At 47.0% G+C, this 17,047-nt stretch overlaps 1 protein-coding gene across 4 annotated transcripts in view; it reads right to left on the reverse strand.

Moving 5' to 3' along the window:
* JAM3 (junctional adhesion molecule 3) overlaps nucleotides 1-16,737 on the reverse strand; it is a gene marked incomplete at its 5' end in the record, with an annotated part of 60,077 nt that extends 43,340 nt beyond the window's left edge. For all 4 annotated transcript variants that reach the window (XM_082477487.1, XM_082477485.1, XM_082477484.1 and 1 more), the window contains one exon: nucleotides 16,608-16,737. In XM_082477487.1, coding sequence (XP_082333613.1) covers nucleotides 16,608-16,737 — 130 coding nt within the window. The remainder of the gene's footprint in view (nucleotides 1-16,607) is intronic.
* Between the last annotated feature and the right edge of the window lie 310 nt (nucleotides 16,738-17,047).

Below are 17,047 nucleotides of genomic sequence, written 5' to 3' on the forward strand. Positions count from 1 at the left end.
TTTTTCTAAAAGTTTCCAAAACTGAAAAACAGGTGCAGATGGGTGGCCCTGTGACATGGTGACCTGCAGAATAAGGATGCAGCAGCTCTAAGCCAGAGCCCTCGCTCCCAAGACTGGACACAGGTACAGAGGAACCCGAACTTCTTCCTTTCTGAGGAGCTTAGGGCATAAGGATACAGGACTAACACGGTTCCTTGAAGATGCCGCTTTGTCCTCACTACACCTTTCCTACGCCGGGGCTGCACCCCACACACCCATTGTTTAACTCAGCTACAGAAAGACACCAGTGACAATTCAAGCACCTTCATTTCTGCCCTTCTGCATGATCCTATGGGTGAGTAAAATCATAGTTTTCAAAAGGAAGGAGCTCCTAATTTTTCTCAGACCATGTAACAATCTTCCCCACACATCCAGAATTAAGTTTTTGGCCCTGTTTTTGAACTTTAAAATGGGACCCTACAATGTACCAAAGAATAAAGCAAAGAATGGGAAAGTGCAGAAATGGTTAAAAATCACAAGTTAAAAGCAAACTGTAAGGACTTCCCTGGTGGCGCAGTGGTTAAGAATCCACCTGCCAATGCAGGGGACACGGGTTCGAGCCCTGGTGTGGGAAGATCCCACACGCCGTGGAGCAACTAAAAGCCCGTGCGCCACAACTACTGAGCCTGCACTCTAGAGCCCATGAGCCACAACTACTGAGCCTAAGTGCCGCAACTACTGAAGCCCGCGTGCCTAGAGCCTGTGCTCCACAACAAAGAGAAGCCACCGCAATGAGAAGCCCACGCACTGCAACGAAAGAGTAGCCCCTGCTCACTGCAACTAGAGAAAGACCACGTGCAGCAACAAAGACCCAATGCAGCCAAAAAAATAAATAAAATATTAAAAAAAGCAAACTATATAAAATAAACAAGGTCCTACTGTATAGCACGGGGAATTATACTGAATATTTTGTAATAACCTATAAGGGAAAAATATCTGAAAAAAAATATAACTGAATCACTGTGCTGTATACCTGAAACTAACACAACGTTGTAAAACAACTATACTCCAATTAAAAAAAATTACATGGCACATATACATGCACCTTAAATGTATTTGATTTTCATTTCTCAAAAATAAATAAATAATTTGCAAAATGAAATGGAAAAAGCAAACTGGAGCTTCGAAAAAAATGTGTTGTTCTCATTCCCGATAAATAATAAAGCAGGAATCTCTGTGTTCTTTTTAGATAATTTGTCTCAGCGGAGAAGTGTTTCACTTTTTCGTTTCTGTAGATCCATAAATTAACAGGATACCCACATGCCCAATCTCCCACTGTTATAACTCAGGCCCAGCGTATTCCCTGAGCCAAGCAACTCAGCGATCGGGGTCCAGCCTCTCCTCCCTCCTCCCCAGCCTCCTTAACACACGAAGGCGAAGGCGGGTTTCAGAACCAAGGAAGACAGCAGGTCTCTAAAAACAGAAAATAGCTTGTACGTGACAAGCAGCCCTCTCATGTGGCAACATTTAACACAGGAAAGCAATTTAAAATGAGCTGTACACTCGGGAACAGGAATGACATGCAGGTTCCAAGTCAAACTACAGCCATACGCTAAACAAGAATGCAGCGTGTGTGTGCACATGACATGAATTACAGATGTTCACACAGATACAGGGCTGTGCACCGTCTCGCACACACGCACGCGCACCGACGTCCTCAGGAGCACGCCTGCGTGCCAAGCACCGGCCCCTGCAGGCTCTGGGCTCTCACAGTCCTCCCGGCAGCCCCGCGAGGCAGCACTGTGATGACCGCACCCCCAAACAGAGAGGCGGGCCCGCGGAGAGGCCCCGCGGGGAGAGGGTCAGCGCGGCCCCAGACGTGCGCTCTCGCCCGGGCTGCTGTCCTGCCGCGTGCGGTTCCACGCATGCTGCCGCCAAGGAGTACCAGCTCACCGCCAGCTGGGACACATCAGCGAAGAGCGGGACCGCAAGGTGGTCTCAGAGCTCACGGGAGCCTGATGACAGGTTTCTTCATCCTGCTACCCGCCCCCCCCCCCCCACCCCGTTCAACGTGCAGCTTCCTGAGGGATTTTCCTCGTCATCTGGGCCTGAAAAGCACGGTGCTTCCCCTGCGTCGCGCCCCCCCCCCCATCAGGAAAGGCTGTGTGGGTGGACCCTGGGCCCTGGGCCCTGGGGGGGCTGGGGCAGGGGCGGTGGGGGGGGGCAGCCATGCCTCCGGAAACGCGGGGTCTTGCAATTAAGTCCCGGAAACTCGTCTGGATCAGAGAAGTGGTCATTCCACGGAAGGTCCAGAGAAAGGCACTAAAAAGGGGGACAGGGGGTCACGTCAAACCCTCTCCTAATGGAAGCAGAAGCTTGGGGATAGTTCACCCGGCCGGTTGCATCATGTTTCACCGCGTGTACCGGACCCTCCACCACGTAGAGGGCGGGGGTGAGGAAAAGAACCTCTAGACCAGGAGCGGCCTCGGCGCCCGCCAGGCCCGTGCTGCTGTAACCGGCCCCCCAGCCCCGAGAAGACCTCTGCAGGAGGTCGGAGGAGGGGGCCGGCGCTGGCTCTTCAGAAGACCATAAAAATCAGGCCTGAAAACACAAGAGAAGGCAGTGCTGTTGGTCTAATTCACAGCCAGTCATCAGCTGAGGGCCCTGACGGCGCCCTGGGGTGATGGATGCAGCGGAAGGCTTCCCACCGGTGACAGGTGACAGGTGACACTGACCCACTGCACAGGGAACGCGGCCTGGGAGCCTTTCGGCTCAGGGACCACTGGTTCTGGCTTTACATGCCCGGGAAAAGCAGATCTTGCCCTGGAAGAAACAGTTCACACCTTTCTCGGCTCATTAAAGCTAATTTTGAAAATTCCGAATATCTCACGTGAACCTTCTAATGGATTTTATCTGGCTTCGGTTATTGTGCTTTTTGTAAGAACTAGCTCGCTTCAATAACACACCTCTTTCCAATGGAAGCTTTTGTTAGCTTGGAAGCTTTTGTTAGCTTGGAAGCGTTGAGCCTTCCTCTCTGAAGGTGAACTTTCTGGCTCTCTCCTTAGACAACAGCCGTCTACACCGCAGTCTACACTGCAGCCTCCGCGTTCACAGGCAGGCAGAGACCCACAGGGAGAGGAAGGAGCGGCCAGCGGCCAGCGTGGTCTCCTCCCGGGGGGGGGAGGGGCACGGCCTTGGCCACGCCTCATCGCGATGCCCTGTGCATACAGCAGTCACTCAATAAATACGGACTGGACCCAGGGGGTGGGGGTGGGGGACCCTGAGGTTTGGGGAATGAAGTGGCAAAGCTCAAGGGGGATGTTTCCCGTGCGCCCTACAAAGTGGACAGGTTTGTCACGGACTGGAAATGACCGGAAAAGACAAACCGTGCTCACAATTGCGAAAGCATGAAATGTTCCAAGAGCTCAAGGGCTAGAGCCCTTAATAACGGCATGAACTCAGTATCCATCTTACAGCACCAAGAAGGGCACAGATCGGGAAGAGGAAAATTATGAATAGGTTTTAAATTTAAAAACCTGAAGATCACACCTTAAAATGACTTTCCATGATTTGGGGGATTTTTAAAGTGGCATCTTGTAATAGAAAAAGAAAGCAAGAAAACATAAACCTGAAGTAAACATTCTTTGGTCAGAAATATAACAAATATTATTTAAAGTAAAATACAGTTTTAAATTGTTTTTAATTCTTTGTAGTTTGGATTCTGCGTTCCTAACAATGCTTCCTTCTCCGCTAGTAGGAAAAAACCTGCAGAGCTGACTCACAACCACAAGCCAGCCTGCTCCCCGCTCAAGGCCAGCGCAGGCCAGGAGGTGTCTCTGCAACAGACACTGAGCTTGTCACTGATGCCCGAAAGAGACCCCAGCAGTGTGAGTTGAGAATGTCACTAATCTAAGGTGAAGGTGTCGCTCAGCACCCTGTTTCCCACACACGAGGTAGGGAGCAGGTGACCAGCCAGGACTCCATCCAACGTGCAAAAACGCCCTGAAATGCAGAGCAGCAACTGCAGATAGTTTTTAGGAGGTATTTCCACTCCGCGTTAATGTAGGGGAAACTGGGAAGTGGGTGTAGCTCCACACTCCCACTCAGGCGGGAGTCATGACCCAAGCTGGGCACTGCGTGTCTCTGGGCCTCTCACAGCAGAGGGTCTCCACTGCAGAGACCCTGCCACCCGGGTCACCCGGAATCCCCTGGAGTCGTCTCTGGGTGTCACGGCTGGGGGCGCTGCTAGTGGCACTGAGAGGCCGGGGTGCTGTGTTTATCCACAACACACAGGGCCGCGCCCCCAAAACAAAGGATTAACCGGCCCAAAACGTCAACAGCGCCGAGCTTGAGAAACCCTGTCTCACAGTCTCTTTCAGCTCTAAAGCTCTATAACCTACATGTCTGTTGAGTTGAGGGGTAGATACTACTTCTTTGGGTATAAAGCTAACAAAGAGGATTGAAGGACTTGCTGAGACCAAGTGTAAACCAAGGTGCACCCAGGTCTCCTATAACCAGACAGGTAGTGAGAAATCAGGCCTGTAAGACGGTTCCCTCCTCCACAGAAGTCCAACACCAACATCCCTCGTAGGAAGAGGGAATGGTTTTTCGCATCTTATCTCGCGGGTCTGGAACGAGGCGGATTGCAGGACTCGGCTCTTCAGCTGACGCCCTGAACTGAGCAAGAACGTAACCCAGGAGAGCTGGGAGGCCACACTCCATGCCTAATGCATGGTCTGTTTTAGCACTTCTTGGAAACTACATGCCCCTTGGGTCTAAACAGAGGCATGTGACTTGCTGAGTTCCTGAGGGCTTTCCTTCATCCTCTCCCCTACTTTCTCTGGACACGCTCGCAGCTGAGGGCGCCCACCATCATGTGGCACCCTGGTCCCAGGACACGGGATTCCTGTGGATACTGAGGCCTATATACTCACGTGACATTTTCTTGTCCTGAACTCATCCATTCTTCATAGCTATTTATCTAAAAAGATGCTTATTTTTAATGTAAACACACTGATTTATATTGGCAGCTCCTCTACTTAAAGATATGCTGGAATTTCCACTGAAACTTTTTATTATTCAAAGTTTGCTAGTGCAGGCCTAAAAATGTCCCCAAGCAAAAGAGGTCTAATCTTTTCTACAAATATCACTGAACCACTTTTTAAATCCAAGAATGTCAGATAACTTCTTCTTCTTTACTCTTGAAACTTAAAACTGGATTTTTGTTTTCCTAAGAAAAAATCTGGACACCAATCTGTACTTTAGATGAAATGTCTTTCCTACACAGAAAAAATAAATGTAAAAACTTTCTATCCCATCAAAATAGGCCATCAGGGAAGCTTTAATATGAGAAAGTTCCTCTAAATTAGGTTTGTAACCTAAACAACCAGAGGACTATATATAAAATAGATAACTCATAAGGACCTGCTGTACAGCACAGGGAGCTCTACTCAGTACTCTGCAATGGCCTATATAAGAATCTAAAAAAGAACGGATATATGTATATGTATAACTGATTCACTTTGCTGTACAGCAGAAACTAACACAACATTGTTAACCAACTATACTCCAATAAAAATTAAAAAAAAAAAAAAAGAACCAGAGGACTAATGAAATTCTAGAACCCAAGGGGAATAAAGCCAAGAATGATACTGTTTACATCCGCACAGCACTTTATAATGTACAGGACCACTTTCACGTACAGTCTCACTTGATGCACATAAGAGTCCTGTAAAGTGGGTATTTATCTATAGATAAAGAGAAGAGGGCTCGGATATAGTAGGAGACAATCACAGCCTCAAAACTTGAAAGTATCAGAGACCAAAGTAGAAACCAGGTCTTCTGACTCGAAATTATTTTAAAATAACAATTAAGAAACATACAAATTAGGCCTTGGTTTCTCATCTGTCCAGGTTGTAATTTGTTTGAATAGAAATATGTGTCAGCCCCCATCTAAATGTCTAGTGAAGCCCCTGCCCCTTTCCCAAACCACAACTAAGAACAGACACTCACCTCCCTGTGCTGGGCCAGTGCAAGGCCACGAAGGCAGCAGAGGGGAAGAAAAGCACAGTCTTACCTGATTATAGCTAAGGCGTCTAAGTTCTGCAAATCTGAGGACACTGCTAGGATGAAACCTGGGGCCTCGGAAGGGGCCTCCTTGTAATGGAGGAGTCCAAAAGCCTACGCTTGATAAGGTTCATTTTCAATTTGCCTCTGATTAACTGAGCATTCAATGAATTGTAGTAAAGTAGTAACAGCAGCATCAACAGTTAGCAGTGACAGTAAATCCCGAAAACCCAGCACTGAGAGCTTGTTACTATACCAGGCCCTCTGCTAAGCACTTAATGTAATTAATTTTAATTTTACTATATCGATTAGTGTAATTTTTGTTATCACTCATACAGATAACTTTGATAGGAACACTATAATATAGTCACTGGTTTGCAAAACAATCCTACAGAGTTATACGTTTTTCTACTCTTTTATAGATAAGGAGATTGACTTGGACAAGTCCTACAGTGGAGCTGAGATTCAAACCTTGGTCTAGCTTACGTTCTTCCTGATGAACAGGAATTCAGAAAGGAAGAGATCGCTACAGGCCAGAGACCTAAAAAAGCCTTTACAGAGAAGTGTGTTGAGCTGGATACTGGGGATGAGCGGAACTGAACAAAGAGGGTGACCTGCACTGGGGCAGGTGGGCGATGACAATAAAACAGAAATGGCAACGCACAAGGGTGACTCAGGAGACAGTGATGGAACACTTCTACAGAGCCCAAGACCATGCTCCAAATCGTGTGATTTCCCCGACAAAACTGAATTAAGTGAATACACTCTTAGGGTCAATTTTCTCTTTATGACATAGCCATTATCTTGTAAAGGAAAAGGAAAAGGCTACGTTTCTCTAGAGCCCAACTCCTCTACGGAGAGGGCTGGTGTGGACGCCAAAGTGCCTCGTCTCTGCCACCCGAAGCCCAAACCTGGCGATTCTCCCGTGAAGGCAGCGCCCCTGCTGGAAGCCCAGGACTGTACAACCCAGCCCTGTGGGGCAGGGCAGGAGAGCCGAGACAGGACCCCCAAACTGGAGCCTCTGAGCGCCAGTTAAAGAGTCTGCCTCCAAGTTTCGTGAGAAGTAGCTTCAAAACTGGGAGCTGAAAGGCGCTGCTCGCACAAGGACAGAAGCACCAAAGTCCTAACACGTTTTATTTACTCTGCACCTAGAAAACGTACCTGCCGAGGACAGCACAGAAAGCAGATCTGTTAGTGGAAGAGGGAACAAAACACGAAAACAAACTCGTCCCAGAGAACGTCACCAGCCTGAGGATGCCCGGGGGAGCAGAGACCACACGGGGGTGGACAGGGGAGCACGGTCAGCCATGGGGCCGCCGGGAGGGTATCTGTTCCGGCTTCAGCAAGGGCCAGATCCCTCATCCAACGTCACGAGACGTCCTTTAGGTCTGTCCTCTCATCACCATTGCCTAGGGTAGAGACAGACAGACAGACACGGACACCGAGGGAGACGGAAAGGCAGCTCCAGCAAGGGTTTCTCTGCTTTTCCTGGGGCTTCACCCTGCACACCTGCTGGAGCTGTGCTAACGCGACAGAGCACTGCGGAAATCACAGAATTAAGCACCTCTGAAGCCACATGCATACTTTGTTTTCCATTTAAATCAAAGTCTTCCCTCTGACCTACCCACAGAGCGAGCTAAACTGGAAATGTACGCAAATTACGACCAGATGCTTCACACGGCCAGTCACCATCCATAACACAGCCTCACAGAAGCGTCAGGCTGGGACGGAGTTAAGGGAAAGAAGAAGTAACAGAATAATAAAATAACACGCTTGTATACCAGTCCTGAGCTCTGCATGCAGTCAGCATCTACCTCAGAAGACACGCACTCCAGGGCCCCTGGGCCCCTGAGAAGGCCTCTCAACCTGAGGTCGTAAATGATCTTCTGGGGGTTGTAACCCCCAAAGTAGTATATAAAACTTCCACATATGTACATGAAAGTACTATTTGGAAAAAAGGGCCATAACTTCCATCATCTACACGGTGTTTCTGACATAAACTACTCCACAGATGAAGGTCTGAAACAGGACCTGGTGAATTAAAGACACAAACATTTGTTCTTACTAAACCACTGCTCTACAGATTCACCGCTAACGTTCTCTACCAGCAGTGGACTTAAAAGCGAGACCAAATATGGTCAGAGTGAAAACTCCATATCTGACACTAGATATCAAACAACAGATTACCAACCCAACCAAATAGTGGTCTATTTTTTTCTTCCTGGTAAACAAACACAGGAACTCTTAAAACACTAGATATAGTAAGTACGGTTGTAGCAGATTAAAAAAACAAAACAAACACAAAACCTGAGGTTCTGAAAGATGTAATTTCCTAACCTCTTGGAGTAGAAGAGGGCTTCAAACCAAGGTTACCCAGCTCTAAAAACTTCCAAACTTTCAGAAGAGGAAGACATTTCTATAACTGGGCTTTCAAAACCTTCAAATGCACTTTTTATTAACAAATAAAGTAATTCAACGAATCAGTTAAAAATTCTCTTGTATTCCCATAAAACCACTTCTTTGGATCTGAAACTCACACTGTGAGTTATCTAACAGGGGAAAGAAATGTGAATGTGTTGGTGGTAGGGGAAGAGGAATGCTGCTTAAATTACTTTCAAGCGACTTGGATTAAAACCAATATTATTTCCCCAAGGTCCCAAAATGAATCACGTGCAAAGCTGGGAAGTGGGTCCAGAATTCCTGACACCCACGTGTGCTCCCCCCTCCACCCAGAAAAGTATCTGAGAGGCAGCGGACAGCGGAGTCTGGGATGGGTGGTCCCTCTCACCTCACCCTGTAGGAATCTGAATCTGAAAATCTGGAGAATTCTTCACCTGTCCTGTTACCAGCAGAGTGGGGAGCTGCTGTCCCAGACACCTGTCGAGTGTGGGACGGCAGTAATTCTCCAAATTTTAAGTTGCTGTGTCTCAAATGATCAATGCTCACTGCTCTTCAGATAAACCCACCCAAGGACAGGGATGACGGCTGTGCAGTTGGGTATATATATGTCTTTATAACAGGACAGCCCCATCCTGACAGCAGTGATGCTTAGCAAGACTCATTCAATCCCTTCCCTCAACCCTATCAGACCTTCGTGGGTGCATATGTGCTCCGAAAAAACAGAGCCAATATTTTAACTTCGTTTTATACTTGAAAAATGAAAACAAAAGCATTACCTTCAGAATATAAACTTTTAAAGGAAGGTGTGTGACCCTTAAGTTATATAGAAGGGGGCCTACGTTAGGTACAGCCGAGGTTCTTGTTTCCAGCTCCAGCCGTGGCTTAGCTTCTCCAAAAGGCCTCGGCACTCCAACTTTGGAGAGCCCACGCAAGCAAACTGTAGTTTTTACTGCACCTCTGGGCTCTTGGGAAGTGGGCGATCTTTAACGCGGGAAGTGGGCGATCTTAAACGCAGCAAGTGAAATAGCTGTAGTCTGAACCCAGAAAATAATAGGATGGGTGGGGCATGACCCTGAGGGTCATTAGGGAGACTGTGCCAATGGGCCAGCAGGAAGGCAGAGCTGAGCCTGAGATTTCCAAACACTGCCAGGCCCTGAAAGCCATCCCAGATGACCATCGTCTCTCACACAAAGCGTCCCCAGATTTGCACAGGTTGCGATCAACCAAACACTGCCAGGGCCCCTGAAAGCCATCCCAGATGACCATCGTCTCTCACAAAAAGCGTCCCCAGATCCGCACAGATTGCGATCAACCAAACGCCATTTACAAGTAAAGAAAAACAAGTCACTGAAAGTAAGAGTCATAAGAAACAACAAACATTAGATTTAGACCCCCAAGAACTTCAGATATTTGAAGTCTCACATGCAGAATATAAAACAGCTGTGCGTGAAATGTTTAAAAATAAAAAAGTAAGGGCTTCCCTGGTGGGGCAGTGGAGAACCCGCCTGCCAATGCAGGGGACACGGGTCCGAGCCCTGGTCCGGGAAGATCCCACATGCCGCGGAACAACTAAGCCCGTGCACCACAACTACTGAGCCTGTGCTCTAGAGCCTGTGAGCCACAACTACTGAAGCCCGCGAGCCACAACTACTGAAGCCTGCATGCCTAGAGCCCGTGCTCCACAAGAGAAGCCACCGCAAGGAGAAGCCTGCACACCACAACGAAGAGTAGCCCCCGCTTGCCACAACTAGAGAAAGCCTGAGTGAAGCAACAAAGGCCCAACGCAGCCAAAAATAAATAAATAATTTTTTTAAAAATAAATAAATAAAATAAAAAAGGAGTGAAAAATTAGCAGGCAAAAGAAACCAGATTATAAAACGAACCAAGTAAACTTTTAGAAATGAATATAATGGGTTAAAAAAAAAACTTCATACATTGGTTAAATAACAGATTAGACATGGCTGGCAAAAGAAACAGTTGTAAAACAAAACTAAATAAATAACCCAGAACAGCACAAAGACAGAAGACCATGAAATTACAACAGAAAGGTTAACAGTCTTGGAAGATGGAAGACTGAATATATCTAATCAGAGTTCCAAAAGGAAAGAGTTACGAAAATAGAAGCTGGGCAGTATTTGAACTCACACTACCTGAGAATTCTCCAGAAAGATATAAAGTCACAGATACACAAAGTATAACAAATTAACAAGTAGATTAAAAAGAAATGCACCCTAGACACACATAGTAACATTTCAGAACGCCAAAGAGAAGACAAGATCTTTAAAGTAGCTGGAGAAAGACAGGCTGATGACGTGACTGCAGGTTTCACAACAGGAACGATGGAAACCAGAAAGCATCCGTGTAATGGAGCCCAGGCTCCAAGTCAAAATAACTGTCAACCTAAAGTTACATACCCAGTAAATCTATACTTCAAGAACAAGATGAAAATAAATATATTTTCGGATATAAACAAAAATGAATTCAACATCGAGAGACCTACCCTAAAGGGAGTGACTGTGAACTATTCTAGACGCTTCCTAACTGACCTTCCCTCTCCCACCATCTTGAATATAATATCAGTCCAACACATCTAAAATCATTTGATCAGATCACTTTCTGCTTCAAACTGCCACATGAATTTCTAGAACCTACATAATAAGGTCCATGACCATCTATCTGGCTCCTCAACTTACCAGCTGTGACCTGGGCCAGGTAACTAACCTGCCTGAGCCTCAGGTTCAGCACCTGCAAAGTGAGCCCTATAGGGACTGACCGCTGACATGGGCTAAGACCCCCATAACGTAGCGCTCTCCGCAGTGCCTGGCGCACTTTCAATAACTGGCAGCTGTTATTAGTTATCATTATGATAACTCATTGGTCCCAAAATACAACATATGCATTCCCAATGCCACACCTGTGCTCACGGTATTTCCTCCACTTCACTGGCCCCTAACACGTCCATTCCCCAAAAATCTGCACTAAGTCAACCAAATTATTGTCAAAAGTCCAGCTGCTTCTTGAAATTTTCCTCTACCAGGCCAGCCCAAAGTAAGTGCTCTCGCTTCTAAACACGTAAAACATTTACCCAAAGTGCTACTCTGTTCATTAACTACCTAAACTGTGCGATGTTTCTGGTCTGGGGCAGCGCTTAGCTTAGCTGGCCCTGTTCTGCCCGTGGAAAGCTCTACTGCCATGAAAACGGAGCTTTTTGCCTAATAATGATGGATTGGCTGATTGAGCTCCAGCACCCTGGTAGAGACACTTTAGAGGAAAAACATGGCACCAAATTTAAAAAAAAGAAAAAGGAAAGAAAAGGCAGTTGTCTTAGGATGTGCTGCATTCCTTGTAATTCTCCAGACAGCTGCACTTCATTCTAAAGACGTCAAATATTTTCCTTAGAGAAAGACATCCCATGAGGAAGTCCTGGTGGGCAGGAAGAAGTGATAAGGGAACTTCAGCTGTCGGCTTACTTCAGGAAACATCTTTCAGAGTCTGTTTCCCAAGGAAGTCAATTTGACCTGGTATTTGTATCACCCAAGACAAAGAAAACAGTCCCCCAGGAGCTGCCCGGCTGGCACGAACGAGGGGTCCAGTAAACACGGGCTGATGCCGAAAAGGCAGACCAAAGCAGCTACTCAGATGATTCCGTTTGTTTGTTCAAAAAAAGGAAGAGGCAGGTATTCTCATCAGCTCTCTTTCAGTTTGCCAGCTAAGCACTTGCTGAGGGTGCCACACCTGGCTGCCCCACCCAAGAGCCAGTAACAGCAAATCTCTCAAATGAGTCACAAAGGATGCGTGATCAAACCCAACTTCAAGGCTGCCCGTCCTTCTTGCACTGCAGCTGACATTAATTCAGGAGCTAGAAAAAGCCACAATCACATGCTATCACTTTTAACTAAGTTTTCCCACTTTAAAAGAAAATCCTTACTAAGTGTCAATTCTAAAATTCCACTATTTTGTCTAGGAGGCCCCAAAAAATGCAATTGTTTTCATTATATATAAAAAAATCCTTATCCAAGAAAACTTGGGGGGAAAAAACCAAAAGAATCAGCCAGAAAAACAAGAGAGAAGTAGAAAACAATCAGCCATTAGACCTGGTGGTCCAGTGGTTAGGACTCTGCGCTTCCACTGCAGGGGGCACGGGTTCGATCCCTGTTCGGGGAACTAAGATCCCACGTGCTGCACAGCACAGCCAAAATAAATAAATAATAAAATTTTTTAAAAAAATGAGCCATAAGACCTGCTACTCAAAGACAGCACCTATCAACATTTTGGTTCACTATCTTCCAGATGTTTTTCCTCTAAGGATAAGATGTTTTGTGTAATTGGAATCCTATGGTATACGACTGTGTTACTTAAATGACTTCACAAGCATTTCCCCATGTTTTTTTCTTCTTCTTAACCTCATAAAACTACATAGAGTAGATGAGAGAAAGAAGATGTTTAAAGTAAACCAAGTCAAGAAATACCATTCTCGTTCTTCCACAAAAACTGTTTTTACTGTAGTAAAAAACAAGAATTTCCAAAAGTTTCTGGGGTCATTGGAGATAAGATACATAAAAAGATGCTTGGACGCATAGGAAGTGTTTAAGAAATGTTAACTGACTTTCAAGTGACAAAGACAATATTTACTATAGCCCCTGAAAAGATACAAAAGAAATTAAATTCAGCCTCTGTTCCCAATGAATTTTTAATAACACTGAGAAGATAAAATGTATTTACACCCAACAACTAAAGTGCAACATAATTCGGCATGCAATAATCCTGGCTCTTCAAGGGCTTAGGATGCCTTATTCCTTTCTGCACCCCTAGCATGAAGGACATATTACAGATACTCAGTAAATGTCTGTTGTACTGAACAGAACTACAAACTACAAGCCATGCTTTAGAGACAGTAAAGATCACTGTGAGCTGAGGTTAAGTTGGGCAAAGCAGACAACGTGAACATGGCAGAACTTGATTAAGGCCTTAGATCTCCATACAGAGAACCACATTGGACACTGTCCTTACTAAACTAGGTGTAAAAGAATGTGCTTACCAAAACTTTCTTTCAGGAACCCTTTAGACTCCACTGAAGCTATCTGCATATACTGTGAGCATCCAGAGGGTAAACACAGGAGATCTGAAATCTGTTTCAGCCCTAACAGCATCACATTCACCACCTGATTATAAACTTGTCTTAAAGAGAATCCAGCTTCATGACTAGGGTATCACTCAGCAGACTCCATACACCCTAACTTCATCCACACACAAATTTTCCTTTGTTTTACTCCACTTGTGCTTGCGAAAAAATGCAAAGAATTTATGGAGAAGGAATTTGCTAATATTACATCGCTAACAGCTGCTGGTTGGATTGTACTAAATCCACAGCCTCTTCAGTCACATTATATGGCCAACTCAAAAAGTGGGCTATTAATACAAATCTGGTTTCTTTCAAAAGAATTGATTTAAGCCTACCCAGCCAGGCTGCCTTAAGAGCTAGTTTCCCAGAGCTTGGGGTTGGGTGTGTGAGCATTTTGTCTGTATGTAACGCTGCAATTACTTGTGATTAAGAATCTCTAATAGCTGCCCATTCAGTCTCCCCAGCCTGAAGCACTCAGAACAAATGCCTTCAACAGGCCTTTCAGGAATGAACAGCTGATCTGAAGCAGTGCATGCTTCTGGGCAGGTGGTCCTTGTTTTTCTGAACACACACATGCACACGCATGTCTGATAACGCTTATATCAGTCAGATATAATTAATTCAAAAGACTGAAAACAACACAAAATAGGTCATTTAAAAATGTTTCAGAGGTCCAAACATACGCAAATGGAAAATTTATAATTTTTTTCAAAAATTTCCCGGAAATTATGATTTTCAGATTTTGCTAAACTTTCACACACAAATTGTCTTATCCCAAGAATACAAACTGTAACTGTTTTAACTCTAAATGAAGCACTTCTCTAGGACATCAAAAGATTTGGAAACCCAACGATAATTACCACATAATCATTCAAAAAAGACATGTGGTATATAACATTTGCAAAGAGGAGTTGCACCTGTCACCAATTCAACAAAAGAATACTTTATCTACAAACCACGCAGCGTTGAACATTTAATAATCTGGTTAAAATGATCCATAACAAGAACTCCATGTCAAACGGAATAATACAAGTAACCAAAAAAATGGATTAACACAAATGGTTGATTTCCGCATCTGAAACACATGGGATGTCACCCGGAGCAAGTTACTGAATCTCTCCGTACTTGTTTCTTAGTCCACAAAATGGGGAAAATGATACGAACAACCTCTTAGAGTTATTCATATTAAATGAATACATATTAAATTTTTATAACAGAACCTGGCAAAGGGTAGCTAATAAAGAATGTTTTTATTAAATCAGGAACCAGATTTTTTTAAAATGAGAACACGCAAAAATAATAGCAATTGAAAAGTGTAATCATGAAAATAAAAGAGACACAGCTGTGATGCCCTGTGAAGGAATAGTTTTCAAGATATTACTGTATATTTAGAGCATAAGCAAATAATAGAAAAGAGCTCCCTACTAAAAATGATAGCTACATCCCTTCAAAGTGTATTAATACATCCTACCACCTCTATTCTTTGTCATTAGTGCTATTTTGCAAAACTGTGATTATTCCTCCTATGTTCTACAGGTGAATCCCAGTCCTTAACATTAAGAAAGGCACACAAGTAGCCCCTCCAGGAGACCAAAAGAAGAAGTTAATGGAGGCTTTCCTGGCGGTCCAGTGGTCAAGACCCCCGCTCCCAATGCAGGGGGGAAGGGTTCCATCCCTAGTGGGAGAACTAAGATCTCGTATGCCACACGGTGTGGCCAAAAAAAAAAAAAAAAAATTAAATTATATTAAAAAAAAACGTTTTTTAAATAAGAAGTTAAGGGGATGTGAAGGCCTTAGCATCCACTAGTTTCACTAACAAACCACCAACTTGAAACTCATTCCTGAACTAAACTGCCAAATGTTTCTGCAATGAAAACTGCAAACTCTCATGTGAACAGATCTTCTCAACAATAGGGAGTTGTTCCAGTCTGTGAATAGGACAGTGTCAGTGTGACCAACAAAGCCGGGAGGGGACATTCCTGACACCCCTGTCCCCTGGCTAGCCTTTGATCATTCATCTCTCCCTACCACACGTTTATGGAAACCACTTTCAAGCACAGCATAGGGACAACATCGACTCCCAGAACTTATCCCTCATCACAGAGCCCTGCTCCCCGGCTTCTGCCCGGACCCTCACTGTTCACGCCACCCCTGAGGACCACCCCCCAGTGAGCCTCCAACACAGGAGCCTTTGTTTTCCTAGTACGCCCACCCCACCCCCCAACAGTCACTTGGGGCTTCGCTGTATATACTCTGGCAAACATCATGGGATGACGATGGCAACTCAGCAGACCACAGACCGACCCGAGAACGGGGGGGAACTGCTGATGCCCCAGGCGAGGCTGGTGCGGCGCTCGGGACCCCGGGTCTGAGTGTCCCTTGCTCCTGGGGGCAGACTTCGGGCTCAGTGTTCTCTCTGGACTCTGCTCTGAGGACTACGTGGGACCGCGGTCTCGAGCGCCCAGCGCGCGCCCACGGCCCCCAGCGTGTGGTCCCGCCGTCCGGCTGCCCGAGGCCTCCAGCCGGGGACTGGGGGGGCCTGGGGGGAGGAAGGACAGACCAAGGCCCCGTCCGGGCGGCCCCCGGGCCACTCCAGGGCGGGCTGCAGGGCTGGGCGCCGGCGGGACAAAGGGGACCGGGAACGGGTCGGCTTTGTTCGCGCAGTGATGGAGCGCAGGGCCACGGGCCCCGGGCCGGACTCCGCACCCCGGGACGCCCTGCACCCAGACCCCCAGACCCCCGGGACTCCGTACCTCCGGGACCCCCCGACGCCTGCACCTCTTCCCCGGCCCGCACCCCCTACCTCGACCCGGGACCCGCACCTCTGCGCCCCCCGCACCTTCGGGGCCGCTCCCCGCCCCTCCCGGACCCCGGGACCCCCGCATCCCTGACCCCGTACATGGGCCGGACCCCCGCATCCCCGGGATTCCCCTCCCTGAACCCAGGAACCCCCCGCACCGCCCACCCCCGGGCCCCCGCGCCCGCCCCCCGCTCCGCCCGGGCCCCTCCGGCCGCGCCCGGCAGAGGCCCGCGGACTCACCCCGTAGGAGCAGCAGCAGGGCGAGCGCGGGCCGCCGCCTCAGCGCCATGTCGAGAGCAGCTGAGGGGCCGAGGGCCCGCTCCCGGCGCAGGCGCCCTGCCCGCGGCCCTGCGCCCGCCCCGGTCACCATAGCGACCACGGCGGCGCGCCGTCGCCATGGTGCACGGGAAGCCCGAGACGAGTCTGGTTGCTATGGAGGCAGGGATGCTCTGGACCGGGACCCCGGGGTCTCTTTCAAAGAATTTGGTAGAAGGAGGTGAAGGAGCGCTTTCAAGAGTGGGCGGGGTTAATTTCCACATCTATAAAATGAATCCGTCACTACAGATCCGGGAAGGAACGCTCCATTAAAATTTGAGAAATGAAGTGCTTCTTATTTTACAAATAAGGATGGAGCCCAGTTACCGTGGAAGCATTATTGCCTGCGCCTCTTTTGGGGCCCA

The sequence above is a fragment of the Balaenoptera physalus genome, assembly GCF_965194825.1.
Source record: "Balaenoptera physalus genome assembly, chromosome: 10".
Taxonomy (NCBI): domain Eukaryota; kingdom Metazoa; phylum Chordata; class Mammalia; order Artiodactyla; family Balaenopteridae; genus Balaenoptera; species Balaenoptera physalus.